Source organism: Crocuta crocuta, unplaced genomic scaffold, assembly GCF_008692635.1.
Source record: "Crocuta crocuta isolate KB4526 unplaced genomic scaffold, BGI_CrCroc_1.0 scaffold229, whole genome shotgun sequence".
Classification (NCBI taxonomy): Eukaryota; Metazoa; Chordata; class Mammalia; order Carnivora; family Hyaenidae; genus Crocuta; species Crocuta crocuta.
In genome coordinates this window covers 2,429,012-2,447,199 of record NW_027536464.1, presented here as the reverse complement: position 1 = coordinate 2,447,199, position 18,188 = coordinate 2,429,012, and the positions used below count along the sequence as shown (strand labels likewise).

General features: G+C 48.6%; 1 protein-coding gene across 7 annotated transcripts in view; it reads right to left on the bottom strand.

Moving 5' to 3' along the window:
- Positions 1–18,188, bottom strand: part of SMARCAL1 (SNF2 related chromatin remodeling annealing helicase 1) — a 57,659-nt gene that overhangs the window by 28,345 nt on the left and 11,126 nt on the right. For all 7 annotated transcript variants that reach the window (XM_077748592.1, XM_077748598.1, XM_077748597.1 and 4 more), the window contains exons 7-10: positions 14,258–14,444; positions 10,920–11,070; positions 9,162–9,320; positions 5,302–5,367 (exon numbers count right to left, since the gene is read on the bottom strand). In XM_077748592.1, coding sequence (XP_077604718.1) covers positions 5,302–5,367; positions 9,162–9,320; positions 10,920–11,070; positions 14,258–14,444 — 563 coding nt within the window. The remainder of the gene's footprint in view (positions 1–5,301; positions 5,368–9,161; positions 9,321–10,919; positions 11,071–14,257; positions 14,445–18,188) is intronic.

The following is an 18,188-nucleotide window of genomic DNA, read 5'->3' as shown; positions in this document are numbered from 1 at the left end:
TGTTTTACTGAATTATTCTGACCGGTTATAACACACTTCACCAAGACTCCAGACCGGGAAAAATGTCGTGCTTCCCAAAGCCCAAAGTTCTTGCGGTGCCTGGGTGGCTTAGTCGGTTAAGCATCCGACTTTCGCTTAGGTCATGATCTCGCAGTTCGTGGGTTCAAGCCCTGCGTCAGGCTCTGTGCTTACTGCCAGCTCAGAGCCTGGAGCCTATTTCAGAGTCTGTATCTCCCTCTCTCTGACCCTCCCCTGCTCACGCTGTCTCTCTCTCCTAGAAAAAAAAAAAAAAAAAGCCCAAAGTTCTTGCCCAGTGTTACTGCTGATGGTACTCTAAATACAGCTCAAGCCATAGGCGGAGCCCGCTGTGATTTAGAAGTTCACTGTGAGAAGACTGGTGACATCTGGAAGCAGGTCAAGCCTACACTATCAGAATGTCCTGTTACACACGAGTTCTGTGTGGCAGGGACACTAGAGCTAGGCTGTCACGAGTGTAGAAGTCATTACAGAATCTTCAAAAACAGGAGAGGGGCACACACAGTTTGGGGACACGGTACACAGACCAAGAACAAATGCAGGGTCACAGTCACTACCCAAGAAACAAATAAAGAGTCAACATCTGTAGTTAAATCTAAATCCTGAGAACAAGAGGGAAACCTCAAACTTCAGGAGAAATTCAATGGCTGGCTCTGTTCCTCCCCCTGCTCTCCATGACACACAAGGCTAAACCAAGACAAACAGCATAATTACACCCCTGTTGACCAGAGGCCACCCCAGGGATCAGCAGAGGCTCACCTACCACTTAGTTCTGCCTCATAAATGGCCTGAGTCTCTGGTTGGGTCAGCATATTTCATATAAGATGGTTTCCTTCTAGGTTCTAGCCTTTTCCCCAAAAGAGACACAGCTCCAGTCACAAGTCTGAACGCACTGCCAATACTGAACTGATCTGCATGACAGCCATGGAACTTTCAAGCCAGGGGAGCGTCACTGCTCTGATATTAATAAAATTCTGATGCCATGGAAAAGGCAACTCGTTCTGAGGTAAGAACAGAAAGAAGGAAGAACATGACTACAGTGGTTCTAGTTCAAAAATACCAAAATGTAAGAGAAAACACAAAATAGTATAATTATAGCTAATTAAAGTTATGTTGTTTTGACCTTCAAGGCATGTGTGGGTATAGGTATTACTAATAAAACACATATGCTCAGATTAAATACTAAGTATGTTTTTTCTCTCTGGAAAAAAATAGTCTATTTTACCTTAAGTATTAGATTCCAATAATTTCATTTCTGACTCTGTGCTGAAATGGAGAGAATTCATACCAGAACAGCAGGACCACAAGGGACTCTTCCTGCAACCCCACCAACTAGGACAGCAGACTCTCCAAAAGACACCACTGAGAGGGGTGATGAGCTGTCTCTTGTCGATGTGGAGGGACTGGGTTTTCTACCACCTGCTTGCATATCGTATGAAAAGACGGCCACTGCAGTACTATATGTAATGGCCAAAGCCTGGCTACGACCCCACAGAAGGGAACAGATGAGATGCATTATGGCAGAGTTATACAACACCATACTCTCTGTAAGAATGAGCTCACGTCATCTGAAATGAGGCGGGATGGTTTCCACGATACACTATTAAGAGATAAAAGGAAGGAGCAAAGGAGTGGTTGTGGAGCACTCTAAGGAGGGAGGAAGGAAACCCAGACTCACATACTCACCGGGCACAGACTACATTCTAGAAGTAAATGTGAGAATCTGGTAAGTCGGGCTGCCTTTGTAGACAAAGATCAAGCGGTCAGGGGCTCAGAAGTGGGACGGAGTTATTTTTCACTGTACACCCTTTTGAATACATCATCTATTTAAACTCATTCAATGAGAATGGAAAAAAAAGGCTCACACACTTTAGACCACTACTGTCATTTCACCTAACCAATCAACAGAAATGTAAAAGGGGCTCTATTCACACAAAAAGAATAACAGGTACTTATTAGGAAAGGATAGTGGGGATTCTGGGGGCTTTTTCCCTCTACTGAAATAACCTGACACTGGTTTGACAGTACGAAGCATGATAAAGCAAACGTTCCTCGCTGCCCAAAAGCAGGAGACTGAAAACCACCAGAGCCTGAATCCTGTGGAGAAGACCGTGTGGTTCGGGCTAAGGGGGAGAAGACACGGTCGCGCTTGGCCACGTGGGATTCTATCAAAAAGTGAAATTCTTACCCAGCAATTCGCCATGTAGGAATCTGTCCTAATAGGGTCGAAATATGCAAGCTGCAAATACGTGGGTGATGCTCACTTGCAGAATTATTTATAACAGCAGAACAACATCAAGGGTTAAATTACAGGACGCGTCCGCACAACACGATGCCCGAGAGCCACTAAGAATGATGACCCCACCCTCCAACTGCCATGTTAGAAAAATAACCAAGTGGGGCGCCTGGGTGGCTTAGTCGGTTAAGCGTCCTACTTTCGCTTAGGTCATGATCTCACGGTTCGTGGGTTCGAGCCCCGCGCTGGGCTCTGTGCTGACTGCCAGCTCAGAGCCTGGAGCCTATTTCAGAGTCTGTATCTCCCTCTCTCTCTGACCCTCCCCTGCTCACGCTGTCTCTCTCTCTCTCTCTCTCCTAGAAATAAATTTAAAAATAAATAAATAAATAAATAAATAAAAGAAAAAGAAAAATAACCAAGCTGTTACTGGCGGTCTTCTCTGATGGAAGCCATAAAGGGGATCTGAATTTTGTTCTTCATAGCTTCCTGTCTTGCCTACTTTCACACATGGATACATAAAAACAGAACTACCTTTCTTTAGTAGCCTAAACAAACAGTGCTATAAAAGAAAGATGTCACACTTTCTAGGGGACAATGACTCCAATTTCCTACAACCTCAACCACACGTGCCCTGTGTGTGCCTGCCGTCACCATTTCCGAAGCCTGCACTTCCAGGACGTGATCTGGCCAGGCCGACTCATGGAGTGCATGATATAACCTAATCATGCACATTTGCTGAACATGTCTTGAAATATTAATCATCAGAATTAGTTCTAGGAGATGCACCAGTTAGAGGAACAATCAGGTGGTACCAAATTAGGCCCTTGCATGGCTTTTCAAGGGCATATTTTACTTCTCCCAATTCTCCTCTTGTTCCAAAAGTATTTAGATTCATCTCTTTGGAGTGCCTACATCAGTGGTTCTCAACAGAGATGGGGAGCAGTGATTTGTCCCCCAGAGCATGCTTGGCAATATCTGGAGACAAATTTGGTTGTCATCACGGGGGGTGTGGGGGGGTACTACTGACAATCAGTGGCTAGAGGCCAGGGATGGAGCTAAGCTTCCTACAGCACACAGAACAGCCCTGCACAGCACAGAACGGTACAGGCCACAGGATCAGTGGTGCCAAGGCTGAGAAACTGATCTAGACAAAAACACGGTGGAGAGATAAAAGGTGTGAAGCAGAATGCCTCGGCCCCAACTCCACTCAGTCTGGTCAACAGTCTAGAACACTGTGAACTCAGCCTTATGTACGAGAGTGGCTTCAGGACACCTACATAAACAGCAAGCTATGTTTGTGGGTCCTGTCTTAAAGTGCTAACGCATCCCAGTTCTACAGCAAGTGCAGAGTACTCTATGCTAGTCAACTGCTAAAAGATTTGTCTTAAATATATCAATTTGAAATCTACCCATGATATTAAAGATAGAAATGCTGCTTTAAAAGGTCTGGCTCAGAAGCACATGTTTCGGCAACAAGGATGCATTACCTTGCCGGGCAATGACCACATTGACAACATGGCTGCTCAGAGCCTCCCCTACTACACCTTTAATGATCTACCCTGTTTACTGTGCCTTTTATTTCACCTAAACAATCAAGGTACACAATTAATTTTAGGTATGGCTATAATACTGGAACCACAGTATGAAGATCTGTTAATATTCTTCAAAAGAGAACATATTGAAGCCTCCCAAAAGCAGGATCACCACTCTGGGAAACACATTTCATTTAAGTGTATCCATAAATATTTAGAGGTAACATGAGCAGAGGATCAAGGCTTTTTAAGTAAAGGACTTTTATTTCAAGTTTGGAGGATATGACATAATCCTGCTTTGGAAGATGTATCATATTACTTGTTATTCCTAAAACAAAAGAAAGCAAAACAAAACCTGAAATGAGGAGACGGCTGTTCGTCAGGGGGAGTTGACAAAATTAAGTGAATTTTCAAATGTTAAAAAGCTCCCCCAACACTTAGCATATTTGTTTTCCCTCATTTAGGTAAACCTAAAGCTTCTTTAAAGCAATGAAAGTGGCAGGTTTAAAGTGCCAGCATAACACCAAGGCTGCTTTAATAATGCACAAGACAAACATGTACTTTGGTTTGCTCAGTCTACATACACCAAAGCAGATTCTCCCTAAGTCATCTGTGGGAGATTTCTACCTGCTGAGGAGAGAAAAAGCTACTTTCATAATGGTAGTATTGTTCCCCAACAGTAAGAAGAGCGCCCCACAAAAAGAAGGAAGGAAATTTGGGGGCCTCCCCACTGTCTGGGGTAGAGAGAGCCGGGACACAAACCACAGCCACGGGAGCGTGTGCCAGGCCAAATGTGGAACTCATGCTCCATGTTGGAACAGAATACTTCTAGATAAAGATCTGAAGTGCCGCTATATCCACACCCCTGCCTGCTCTGAAGCCAAGGCTCAACCAATCAAAACCCTCATGCCCCTGTTTAGACCACCACAGAAGGAGGTATGCATGGCTGTTCCCCTCGCTAGCGAAAAAGGCTTAGGGCGAGCCCGGGAAAGGGCGCCAGCTTACGGGCCACAACTCAGCTTCGCCAGTGCCTCCTACTGACCCCTGATGGCCCGGTTCCAAGCCTGTACGACTTGGTTCCTAACACCGTGAGAGCTGGGCTCCCACAAGTGACTTAGAAGACAGGCAGCTTCTCCTGAGCTGTTCAGAGGACATGATGCTGGTAGCTCCCCTCTGCTTTGTCCGAGAGCCTGAGGAGGACCTAAGATGGAGTCCCCATCCAGCCCATGACCTTCAACAGGCCTTCATCTTTGAGAGACAGAGGTGACTGCCCAGCCGCCAGTTCCTTAGTAGGACGTCAGGAAGAACGAGTCTGGCACTGACGCCCTACACAGTGACAGCCTCAGTCAATGCTAAGTCATGTCTGTGGCCCACAGTACCTGGCCCTGGACTTATAGCCCCTGCTCTCCTTGGAACCTCTACCAGCCTGAGCAAGATGCAGCGGGACCTCAGTGCTGGGTAGGCTCCAGCTCCAAGTCTATTCTCAGCAGGACTCACCTTGAGGATGGGCATAGCTGCACGACAGCGGGCTGTCTTCAAGTTCTTGAGGAAGTGAGACTCATCCTGAAAAGAAACAGCCACATCCTGAGCGAATGGAGACAGAGCTCACGTTAAGCTTGACCTGGCATGGTGCTGCACTGAGGACACCTCCCTTGGCGGTTTCCTGTTCAGGGAGACAGCTGTGGGTCCAGGTAGGATCCAGGTTCTGGTGCGGCTTCCCAGTGTTTTTCCAAGCAAGTCGCTGTACAGTGTTCCGACTATAAAGTGGGGGTAGTGACTCCCCTGCCCGGCCCACTGTGAGGGGTGAGCTGAGCAAAGTGTCAGAAGGTGGCTTCCCTCATGTGTGCTTGGTGCCGAGGCAGGGTGAGCCCACTGTGTGCCCTGTCCTAGCATGAGGTGCTAGGGCCCAGCACCTGCCCCCGGGGCTCACTGGACAGGAAGGGGGGCAGCCACTCCATAGCCAATCAGACAAGTTGTAAGTGCCACCACTGAGGGAGTGTGACACATCATTGTGGTAACTTGGAGGGGAAGAACACCCGATTCCTGTGCTCAAGGGGCCGTCAAGCTTACAATGTGGAGTTTGAGTATCTATAGCTCTGCGTTCTAGGTGCAAGCAAACTAGAATATGTCATATTTTCCTTTTTTTTAAAGATTTTATTTTATTTCATTATGTTTTAATGTTTATTTATTTTTGAGAGAGACAGAGTACAAGTGGGGGAGGGGCACAGAGAAAGGGAGACACAGAATCCAAAGCAGGCTCCAGGTTCTGAGCTGTCAGCACAGAGCCCAATGTGGGGCTCGAACCCACGAACGGTGACCTGAGCTGAAGTGGAACACTCAACCGACTGAGCCACCCAGGAGCCCCTAAAGATTTTACTTTTAAGTAATCTCTAAATCCAACATGAGGCTCGAGCCCACAACCGACCAAGAGTGGCACGCTCTTACCAACTGAGCCAGCCAGGCGTCCTGGTCATATTTTCTAAAGCCAAATTTGTAACTAAAACATTCTTAGTATTTTGAGGGGAAGTTTCTATCTGGGTACATATGCACATCACTTGCTTTGTACCTGAGCAACTAACAGACCTCTCTACAGTTTCTCCGTCGATAAAATGGGTGAAATACCACTACCTGACGTACCAGGTTGCTGCATGTCTTAGTGGGCCGACACATGTAAAATCCCAAGAGCCTTCCCAGCTAACCTAGCAAGTGTCAGCCACACTGTGACGGGGACACTGGAGGGGCCTTGGCTCTACCTCTAGAGGGGATGTGTGAGAAACCTCCTGCTCCACTGCAGCTATGGTGAACCGAAATGGACCTCAAAGCAGAAGGGAGGGGAGTGTAGTGAGGTGAACTCACAAAGGTCATGGGATCTGTTCCTAGAAAGCCAGGCTATCATATCCGTACTGTTGGAGGATGCATGCACGTGATGGCCAAGGAAAGGGGTTCATAGAGAGAAACAGCAGCAAGTACAGAGGACAGGGAAGGAAGAGACCCTTTAAGCCAGTGGGCTAACGTGTTCCACTACTCTAACCACCAGGAATGGCTTCTATCTGAACTCTCTTCTAAGAAGTGTGACATCTTAGAGCTGACACTTTATTCCTTCTTATAACATTTCTCTGAAATCAGAAGACTGGGCTTTTAAATAACTAAACACAAACCAACACTGCTGGCAGGCGGCTTGCCAGAAATCATATGGCAGGCTAAGTGTTGAGCCAGAAACAGAAACACATGAATTCTAAAGCCAGACTCAGTCCAGCTTTGATCAGTGACGCCCCATCTTGCTGGCTTCACGCCTGTGGGCAAATCATGTAACCGCTCTCACTGTCAGTTCCATTAGTGGTGAAATGGAGACAGTGTCTGCCTTAGGGGGCACCGGGAAGATTGGTGGTTACGTATAAAGTACATGACACAGGGTAACACTCAAGAAATGAAGGCATTATTCGTCCTACATGTTGTAGAAACATCACCATCATCTTGGGATACTTTTTTAATGTTTTCATTTTACAGGGATGCTACCATTTTTTTCAAAGCCACACCTGAACTTGCACCAAACCAGAAATGACTCCCTCATTGCCCTTACAGCTGTGGAAAGATATAAACATTTGGAGCACCTGGGGGGTTCAGTGGGTTAAGCATCCAATGCTTGATTTCTACTCTGGTCATGATCTCACAGTTTGTGAGATGGAGCCCCACGTCAGGCTCTGTGCTGGCAGCGTGAAGCCTGCTTGGGATTCTCTCTCCTCCTCTCTTGTCTGCTCCTCCCCTGCTCACACACTGTCTCTCTCTCTCTCTCAAAATAAATAAATAAACTTTAAAAAAAGATATAACCATTTAAGTTTGCTTAGGCTAAGAACAAAGTACGGTTCTCATGTCCAAATCATGATAATAGATCCCTAAGGTCAGCAACTATGCCTTCTTCTTCCCTTCTCTGAGCTCCCACAATACTTGGCTCCCACATCTATGGAAGCACTAAAATGTACTCTAATGATCTGTGCATGTGTCTGTCTGTCCCACTGGACTGGCATCTTGGAGAACAGGGCTGCCTTTCCTCCCTCCACACCCTGAGCTCACAGCACCGAGCAGGGTGCGGAGATGGCACTCGGCTCTGGGCTAAACACGTGGATGAACGAGCCTCCCACGACAGCCAGCCCCGTGCCGAGAAACCCAGAGGCTCTGCTGCGATCCTGCTGGCTTTTCTGGGCCTCCTAAAAACTCATTCCTTTCTCTCCTGCTAGATGAGGTAGGCACTACACATTTTGAGCATCAAGATTTGGGAAGCCACTGTCAGAGAATTCTATGTTTAAGAGAAGGAAAATACCACAGGCTTTGACCATTCACACATGTGAATAAAGAAGAACCTTTCCTATCAATCGGAGGTACTGGGCGTCCCTGTTTTACTGGGATGACTGAAAATCATCCACTGCAGTCTTCGGCCCGGAATGGCTGCAAGTGGTTACCTGGATGGCGGATGGGGATGGCACACCTCTTCATAATCTTTGTGAGCACATGAGGGGCGTAAACAAGGAAAGCCAGTGACTGAAAGATGTGCTGTCACATCTGTGAGCAGCACGTGAATAAAACAACAACAACAAACCTGACGGAAAAGTATGGGTGGCCCTCGAGCAATACAGGGATTAGGGGCACTAACCACTACCCCCACCTCGTAAGTCAAAAGTCAGTGTTTACTTTGGACTCCCCCAAACCGTTACTCATCCAGAAGCCTTACTGATAACATGTACAATTAGCACGTACTTTGTATGTTACAGGAGTATATGATGTATTCTCACAACAAAGTAACCCAGGGAAACAGTATTAAGAAAATCATAAGGAAGAGAAAGCATGTTTACAGTACTGGACTGTATTTATAAAAAAAAAATGTGGCTGTAAGTGGGTCCACACATTCAAACCCGTGTGGTTCAAGGGTCAGCTGTACTTTTTGAGGTGGGGGAGGGAGTGTCTTTACACTGGCTGGAAACAACCTTATTAACTGTCTGGACTATATGCCTGAGCCACGTGGACAAGAGGGCGCCACATGAAGGCACACACCCTTGTCGTCCACACCAGCGGCCCCCGTCCATGACCTCTTGTCAGAGAGATGGGCTGCAAACCCCCAGCCCAGGCCTAGTAAATGACACTTTTCAAAGAGCACCCCGGGAGGTTCTAATACATAGCTAGGGTTGAGGACTGCTATTTGAGATGAATAAAATGTCAGTGTCCCACAAAATAAAGACAGTGATTTCTATTCTCTTAGAAACAGAGGGAGGCTCCCAGAGAGCACAGGCATCAAAGTTCTTGGCGCTTTTAAGAGAAAGTTTCCCCAGAGATAAAGTACTGAAAGTCTTTGCCAAGTCACTTACGATGATGACAACTTTAAAAGGGGTTTTTAGCTGTTTTTCCAACTTGCTCAGAAGGTCAAAGCTGACAATGTTGACCAAGCCAGCCGTCAGGCGGTCCTTGCCGGTCGCCACGACATTGATGCAGTCTGAGCTCAGAGACGGCAGCCACCGGAGGAAGGCCTGGAGATGAGAGGAGAGAACAGAGCCTGGGTGGCCCAGCCGGCCCATCAAGGGCACCCCCTCAGTGAACAATGCTACTGCTCCCCGAGAGACGAACTCAGAGCCTTTCTCTCCATACCTGTCTGCAATTGCTGGCGCCCTTGGGCCCATGAACAGCAATCACCTCCGCTGCCCTCTTGCCCGTCCACCCCTTCACATTCCACTAACGGGACACTGCCTTCCTTTGTATGCAAGCATCGTTCGCAGTCACTGTGCTGTCTGCGGATTTCATCCCTCCAGTCTCTAACTAGACGGCAAGTTTCTGCAGGGAAGGAATGTGATTCTTTCTACGAGGAACTTTATAAAAGGAAGTTTTAGCAGATGCTGGTATATACCAAAGGCACCGATAACGACAAAAATACTTATCACCTGCTCTCTCCAGAAATCTTCCCACCTCTAGCCAAAGTCCCTGGCTGGAACTGATGGGAGGCCCCCAGGAGCCTCCGTGTCAGCGGCTGGTGTCTGGGAGCCCCCCAGCATCCTGGGCTGACACTATTGTGATGTCGAGCGCTGGCTCTTTCCCCACTTGTGGTTCTGTTCACAACCAAGTGACCACCTGATTCTTGCAGCATTTCTGTGGGTACTGTGGGAATCTAACACGCGCCGAATAAACATACAGTGAATTGATAGTTTCTAGAGGCGGTGGCAGAATTCAGGTCACGAGGACAGGTGTGTGTGCAAAATAAGATATTGTATCGATGCACATTTTTAAAGTTTTGGTTTTTCTTCAGTTGGAAGGATGCATCTGTGCCTCAGGCTGAGTGGCTGTAGGCAGAGTCGCCTCTTTTCCACAAAGTGGCTCACAGTGGGGGGGGGGGGGGGTTGCTGAGTCAGAAGCTGGCATGCAAGGAAGCTGACAGCTGCCACGAGTAGCAGGGAGCTGGGAAACGCTACTGATGATGAATTAGCTCCTCCTTCTCCACCAGGTTTGCTTATCTGGGTGTTTATTCCTTCCCTGGAGCCACTCGGATCTCTAGATTTGTGGAAGACAAGCTCATGGCTGAACAACAATATGATGTTCCTGTCGGCTTCTTCGGCTCTAATGGCACCTGGCTGACAGTGTACATCCTGCCCACACCACCCACGGCAGGGTGCAAACACCCTGACTTCAGGAGACACACCTTCAAGGTCCTATAACGCTCCCCTTCATCGGTGAGCACGCTGCTTCACCTCACTGAGACTGTTTTGTCATCTGGGGTTAACTACTGCATCCACTGCACACGGCTGCCTCGGGATTAGGAGGTAACTATTTTGAATGTAAGGCTGGTGCAGGTGAAAGGTGTTACCAGAGGGGGCACAAGACGGACTTGGGAGGTGTCTGCTGCCAGGCTGAGGCAACGCGTCTATGTCTGAGCTCACACCTCCTTGGCTTTCTTCCAAAATAACCTGATTCTAATTCAGAAAATCATAAGCCTGGCCTCAGAAGGCCATCTCCTCTCCCTTCCTCTTTCGCTGAGACTGGATCTTTAAAGCTCCCAGGCCCTGTCCCCAAACCGTTACTTGGTTGCTTTACCACCAGGGACACTTCCTTGTTAGAATCACAACACAAAGGGAACTGACCTGCTCCCACGTGAAGCGCACAGAGGACGGCACCACCACTAGGAGCGGCCACTCCTTCTGGTAAAAGGCCGCGATGCAGATGGCTTGGATGGTCTTCCCCAGGCCCATGTCGTCAGCGAGCAGCAGGCGGCCTCTTTTCGCGATGGCAAAACTGAAAGCAGACGAGGGAAGGACAGTGGTGTGGCATGTTTGTCGGGGGCATCAGCTAACCACATAACGAGACATGCACTGCCAGTGTGGGCCATTGCCCGAGGGAACAGGGCCCTGTTCACTAGAGACCTGCTCCCCCGACAGGGAAGGCGGGAGTCAATCAGGGGACAGCATGATCATAGTAACAGTAACACTGAAGAGTCAAAATAGGGAAAATGTGAAATGGTGGCAAAAGGTAGGGAGGGGGGTCTAGATGATAAGCGCATCATGGAAGCCAAGGGAGAGAATTTCCAGGGCAGGGGGCCCCTCAACAGTGTAGGTGAGCCCTGGGGGCATGGACTGGGGGATCCTGGGAACCAGCCCCTAAAGAGAGGCCAGGAGGGGCGCCCTCGTTCCTGTGAGAGGTCTGCCTAGGGAAAGGGAAGGGAAAGAAAGAAGGAAGAAATGATGGCATCGAAATTAGGCTTTCTCAAGGTCAGAGAGGACGTTTATGCACAGGGGTAAAGGGAAGGAGCCGGCAGATACAGGGCACTGGAGGAGGAGCACAGGCCTTGGGGAGGGTGGTACCGGAGCATCTACTGGAGCAGCAGTCTCAGCAGCGTGCCCACCAGCAGCCGCCGGGCCCCTCTGCCCACCCGTGTGACAGCCTCAGCTGACCCTGTGTGCACCAGGGTGCATTCCAGTCTCCTGGGGCCCAAGTGGCCTGGGGGGTACCCCAGTTCCACCGCTTTGCAGCTGGGGACCCTCACGCCACTTATCCAATCTCCTCACGCCTCAGCCGTAAGACGGGCATGAAAGGACCCGCCCCAGGGACCGCTGTCAGGCTTCAACAGAGCTAATGTCTAAAGCACTTAAAACAGTGCGTGGCACCATCCATCCGAAGTGCTGAGGAAGTGCTTCTCTTGTAACTGCTATTCCACAAAAAAGGAAAAATAATCAAGATGAACAGAAGAAAAATGACTTGCTTGACTCACAAGATGAATCAGTGAAAAGCGAAACGGATCCCAAGTGCCAGATGTCTGGTCTCCTGCTCCAAACAGCAGCCCTCTTTCCTGTGAATTCCTGGAAAACTGATCATTGGCTCAGAAACCTGATGAAAAGCCTGTCAACTAGCCTTCTTCTTTCCTTCTCACACCATCAAGACTGGGCGCAGCCCCTGTGGGCAGCAGTAGGTACGGCTGCCAATGGGCTTTTCGAGTTGCTGGAAAGTAGCGTTTCTGCCTTTGGGAAGCCAGCGTTCAGCAGAGGTGGAGAGGTGAGCAGTGCATCTGCAGGGAGTGAGCTGGGCGGACTGCCCGTGGCATGTCACGGCACCGTCCTCATCTCCCAGAGGCCACAGTGGCCCAGCTGAGGGGCACACATCCCCTCCTGCCCCCCAGGCTGTGACCACCACTCGCCTTAAGTGAGAAGGAAGGGGGCCCGGCACACTGTCACTGAGCTTGTCCAACAGACCCAGCCTCTCCTTGGCACACTGGCCTCAGAGAAATCTTCTAGACTGTTTCCAGGATCAACTTGACACACGGATGGCCAGGGTGGACAGGGGCATCTGAGCAACAAACCGCACACGGCCTTGTGCCGCGGCCATGAGAGAACCGCGGTCTAACGGAAAATACACTGCACACATGGATCACAACACTTGCGTGTCAGCTCCAAGCCCACTCTCGGAAGCTGAGTGGCCTCTGGCAGATGACTTGCTGGGTCTCGACTCCCTCATCTGTTAAAAGGGACTATTAAGATATTAGAGGAAGCTGAAAGGTATCTAGGAGATTTTGCTCCATACATTTAAGGGCATTTTCACTGCAGTTCTCACAAAACAACTCAGAACCGACAGCCCTTTTCCCTCAACCCAAACTCCTTCTCTTCAGAGAATGAAAGTTAAAACCTCAGTTTAACTGGGGAGTTCTGAAGAAAGGCTACATGTGCCATTGGCACTTTCGGAGCCACAGTGAAAAGGATGAAAGCTGCCGGCCAGGCTCTGGTTCAGACGCGTCTACACAGAGGCCCTCGGCGGTGACGGGGTTTAGTGGCCCGGCCGGCAGGTGCCACGTGGGCCCCGGATCTCTAACGGAGCCAAGAAGAACTGGGATGCTGGAGACAGATGCCGCCCAGGGGTGGGGGCGGGCCCACGCTCAAGCAAGATGGAGCTGTGCAGAGCATGTTAACTGTAACAGAGGGGAAAATGAGGGAAAAGGCGTGAGCAGAGCTGGGACTGCGGGAATGCAGCGAGGTGGGACCGCGCCCAGATCACAGAACAAAATCCCGTCAGAGACGTGGCCAAGCTTTTACCAACACCTAAAGAGCAGGCCGCAGGGCAGGTGGACAGGCTGTCTGTTTGCCAGTCCCATGATGATCTATTCTTCCCCTGCACGGGGCCATACCCCCAACCACACCACGGGAAGACAGATGTAGCCCCTACTGTCTCTGGACAGCCATCAGGACTGCCTTTTTCCTCTCCATGACCTCTGGTCTTCTCACTAGAAGGAAAGTTCAAACCTGTCACTCGGTTCTTCCCAAGCAGCTCTGGAACACAGGGCAAGTCATGATGCGGGCTTATCTTTTTTTCTCCCTATACTAGAGCACCCTTTCTTTTGGAAAACCACCACCTTCTACTTGGTCCAAGTAACTGGGGTGGGGCAGACCCTCCTCGTGGCTCCAGGGATGGGCTGGGTCTGTCATCCATTCTCACCAAGACTCCCCAGCCCCCAGGACACAGCAACTGGTCCTGGCATCAGCACGTTTCAGGCCCTTCAGTGTCAGGCCCACCGGGGAAGAGGTGCTTCCACTGGGTTACTGAGCTGACGGGTGCAGGCCAGAAGTGCGAGGCAGCCCCCGACCGCCACACCTGAGGAGCACCTGGCCGAGAACAAAGCAAACTGAGGAGAAAGCCAAGCCGGAGTGAGACAGGGAGTCTTGATGAGATCTTTGGAGACCTTCGGTTTTCTACTACGCGCACTGAGAAATCTCTTTCCTTGTTGGGTGTCTGCACACCTGCGATCCAGAGTCCTGATTAACTCATAGAATATGCAATCAATGGTTATAATCAGGCTTTGCTGACAGCACACCTGGCTGTTTATCGCCTAGCTGCTTCTAGATGTCCATGGAAGATGAGCGTTCCTAAAAGAAGGAGCGTCTGAACCTAGTTTGTATCGAGTGATGGAGTCCAAGCAAGAGGAAGACCGAGAACCTACTTGACTCCCGCTCTCTGGAAGGGCAGCAGACTGGACACGAGCTTGGGGTCTACTCCAGAAAGGTCTGCCTCGGGGATGGCTTGTGGGACACAGGGAGACGTCTTCTCCAGCTGTGAAGCAAACGCCAGGGTGAGCGTCTTGGGCAGAGGATCCAGCTGAACTTCGGGAAGCTGGCGCACATGTGCAACTAGAAAGGAGCACAGGGGGGTGTCAACTGAAGGGCTAACACCTGCGAGAGCGAAGGACAGGGAGCGGGCTTCAAAATACGGAGCTCAGTGGCTGGAATTCTGACGCATGCTGTCTTCTCTAACTGGAGACAAAACCGAGGGCTGACGTGTCACACCCCGAGCAAGTCCATGAGCCTGGAGAACTGGTTTGCCCTCTCTGTTCCTCAGTTTCTGCAAATATGAGGGCAGCCACTAATGCCAAATTGATTTTCTATACTACAAGGACACTCGGAAGAATTGCAAATGTTTCTGTGGCTGACTCTTTTTTTTTAACCTAAAGTAATTTAAAGCAATTCTGAGTATTCCCAGAATAAATAAGGACCCACATTCTTAAAAATCAAGCCCAGAAAGACTGATGAAAAAGCAAGATGTAGAATGAATAAATCTTGTCATTTCTATTATCTTCATGGTTTTTTTAAAGTTTATATATCTATAGAGAGAAAGCGTGAGAGCAAATGATGGGGAGAGAGAGAGAAAGAGAGAATCCCAAGCAGCCTCTGCTCTGTCAGGGCAGAGTCTGACTCGGGGCTCAAACTCATGAACTGTGAGATCATGACCTGAGCCGAAACCAAGAATTGGATGCCTAATCGACTGAGCCACCCAGGCGCCCCTCTTCATGTTTTATTTGGGTTTTGACGTTTGAGAAATTGAGAACTCTAAGTCACCTGCTGTTGATAGGCAAGGAAGCACTGTGTTCTGCACAGGGAAGCTGTTAGGGATTTCTAAGAAAGATCAGGACAGGAGGGCTATTTATAAACAACAACAATAGCAATGACAAGGGGGCAGAGTCCACGCTGAGTCCACCAACTTATAAAAACACAAATGGCCCTGCACACTTGTGACTCTTTCTGTAAGAAAGAATACCGACCTCCGCTGGAGAGAGGGGAGTTTTACAGCAGTGATGTCAATGGTGAAGCAGCTGATAAGTCCCTTGGTCTGGAGGTGACCAAGAGCACCCTGCCTCTCCTCTAATGCAGGCTGGCAAGCTTAGACCTGTGGGCCAAACCAGCCTACTGTCTGCTTTTGTAGATAAAGTGAGACTGGAACACAGCCGTGCCACCTTGTCTGACGACTAGCATGGCTGCCTGCTTGTCACGATGGCAGAACTGAGTAGATGGGTGACCACGTGGCCCCCAAAGCCTAAAATACTTACTATCTGGCCCTTCACAGAAAAAGTTTACCAACCCCCTGCTAAGCTCAGAGTCTAAACTGTTCCTAAGAGTGACCATTACTCTGATTCTTTCCATTAAAACATGTATTTAGGGGTCTTTACTTTTCCTTCTAGGTGTGCTGGTTCCAGACCCCTATATAACAGACGGGGAGATCTCTCCTTCCAATCAGAGCCATCACCCCATGTGCAAAACATCCACGTGGGATCTACAGGATATGAAAGGAAATTAATTTCAATGGTTTTGCTTTTTGAAAGAATTTAGCCTCACCTGATTTTAAAATTAAGAAGGGGGGAAAAAGCTCTTTTATTTAATAGAGAAACTGAAAAAGAATAAACCAGGGATACAAACAAAACAGATAAGTCTGAGGGTGGGAGAGAGACAAGTTAAAAACCAAAGATGATAGATCTAGTCGCTGGTGGTAGAATTATCATCAATCTGCTAATCGCAGCCTGCTGTCCTAGGGGAGTTAGCTTTTGAGATGTCCTTCTCTTTTATCACTGTCCTTTGTAAAAGCTAATTGGGAGAGTAACTCCTGTTTGCAGATCTTATGTTGTTCTTTATCCTTTACCTTCTCACGTGTACCCTGGGAATCACAGTAACCCATCAAGGGGCTAATTGTCTTCAGAAACCTGGTAAAGGGAACCAAATAAGAAACTGGGTATAATTCATTTCTACCCAATAGTACTTGAAATTCTAAGGTTGTTGGTTCATATGCCACATGGCCACATCTTTCCTTAATATCCACGTCTTTTGCCACACCATCAAATGGCCACCATTGCAAATATTGATCTCAATATGGAGGACCGAGCCATCTACTGCTACCTTCAATGGCTTTGTATCCTCAACGTATTTAAATCCATTTCCGTTTCTCACTAAATGTATATACCAGTTATTTCTGGAAACAGTTTGTGTGAACACAATCACCATGATAAGAAATTAGGTAAGGTTGACAGCTTTAATATAAAAGAGACGTCCCATACTGATGGAGAAATACATTTTATGCCTCCAAATTAAATCTGCACATGCTGATTCGTGCACACTTCAGGAGACTGAGCACTCCATGTGCTTTCAGAAACCATTTTTATTCTAATCCTGGTGATTGCCAGCATGCAAATACCTGATGAAAGCTACGAAAGGGCTGATGATCCGGCCGGTGTGAAATGTGCTTTGTAAGCATAATGTTCTTCCAGCCGTTCAGGAGGAAAAAGCAACCTCCGCTCTGTCTCCCCCCAGCTACTGCCCCCACGATCCTATGCTGCCAGTTCAGCCAAGTGGGTATGTTTCTGAGAAAGTCCCCCAATTCACTCATGTCCTTTCCAGGTGCTGGAAGATGACAGGAATGTGCTGTCTGGCTTCATGAGTCATCTAGAAATCGCTTCTGTAAAATCGCTCTTTGGCAGAATGCTACTGAGCCACACAGCAGAGAGATGTTAATGTTTTCAAATAGCAGCTGACAAGACAGGATCGGTGAGGGGGATGCAGAACCCTTCTGGACTGTGACAGCCGGGGGAAAACAAAAGGCCTTATGCCAATTTCACTGTGGGCGAAAGGCCTCAAGTTACTTGGAAAAGAGGGGAGAAGGAAAGCTCTTAGATTCACCTCATCTGGAGAAAATGATTGTCACCATGTCATCAAGAAGCATTTGTGCATTCAGAAGGTCTCACTGCCATTTCTTAATGACTTTCATATGCACACGCTCGGTAGGTCAGGATCAGGAATCTAACTTCACACACAAGGAAGGAGGGCTGGGGGCAGAGGAGAGGCGCAGAGGCCCCAGGTTTGCAGTCTGTTAACAAAACCAGAGCTAACCTGGGGTATTCTGCAGAGCCTTGCCTCCTCAGCTTCTTGTTCACGGGCTGGCATCCACATTCCCAAATGGGTCACGCTACAACCTCGAGATCACCAGCCTGGTCTGATTTCCGTCACTGGCATGATTGTAAGCCTACAATGCTGTCAGTTAGGAAAACGACTGCTTCCTCCTTTTTCTGGGTCCATCTATGAAATGTGTAGAATCCGTCTTACCTTCCACCAGTTGCTGTCACGACAAGATGGCACATAAAGCACCAATCTGAGTGCTGACACTAGAATTCTTATGATCTGTGTGATTATTAACATCAAATGCAAAATTTCATGTGTGGCCACTATGTGCATTTTTCTGGTTGAAGAATCCATCGTTTTCCTCAGGTATTTAAGAGTCTACAGCCCACACAGGATTTGGCACCATTACGTAACGTTATAGGAGTCGCGAGACACGGTTTTTCATTACATTCCTCGGCTAACCGTACATGTCCCGCTTCGTGTTGGTCCATAAAAACCAAAGCCTTTCCAGCTAATATAATGATATGCCTTTCTGCGGCTGAAAACCAAAGGGGCAAGAGGGAAACCCTCACTCCTACCGCTCATCAAAAATCCAGCTTTGGCCCAACAGTTCACTCTGAACCACAAGTTCCAGATCGCAGCAGCCTCGGGACCTCAGCTCAACGTCGCTCATGCTCGCTTCTCAGCTAGGGTTTGCTGGTGCCAAATAAGGGC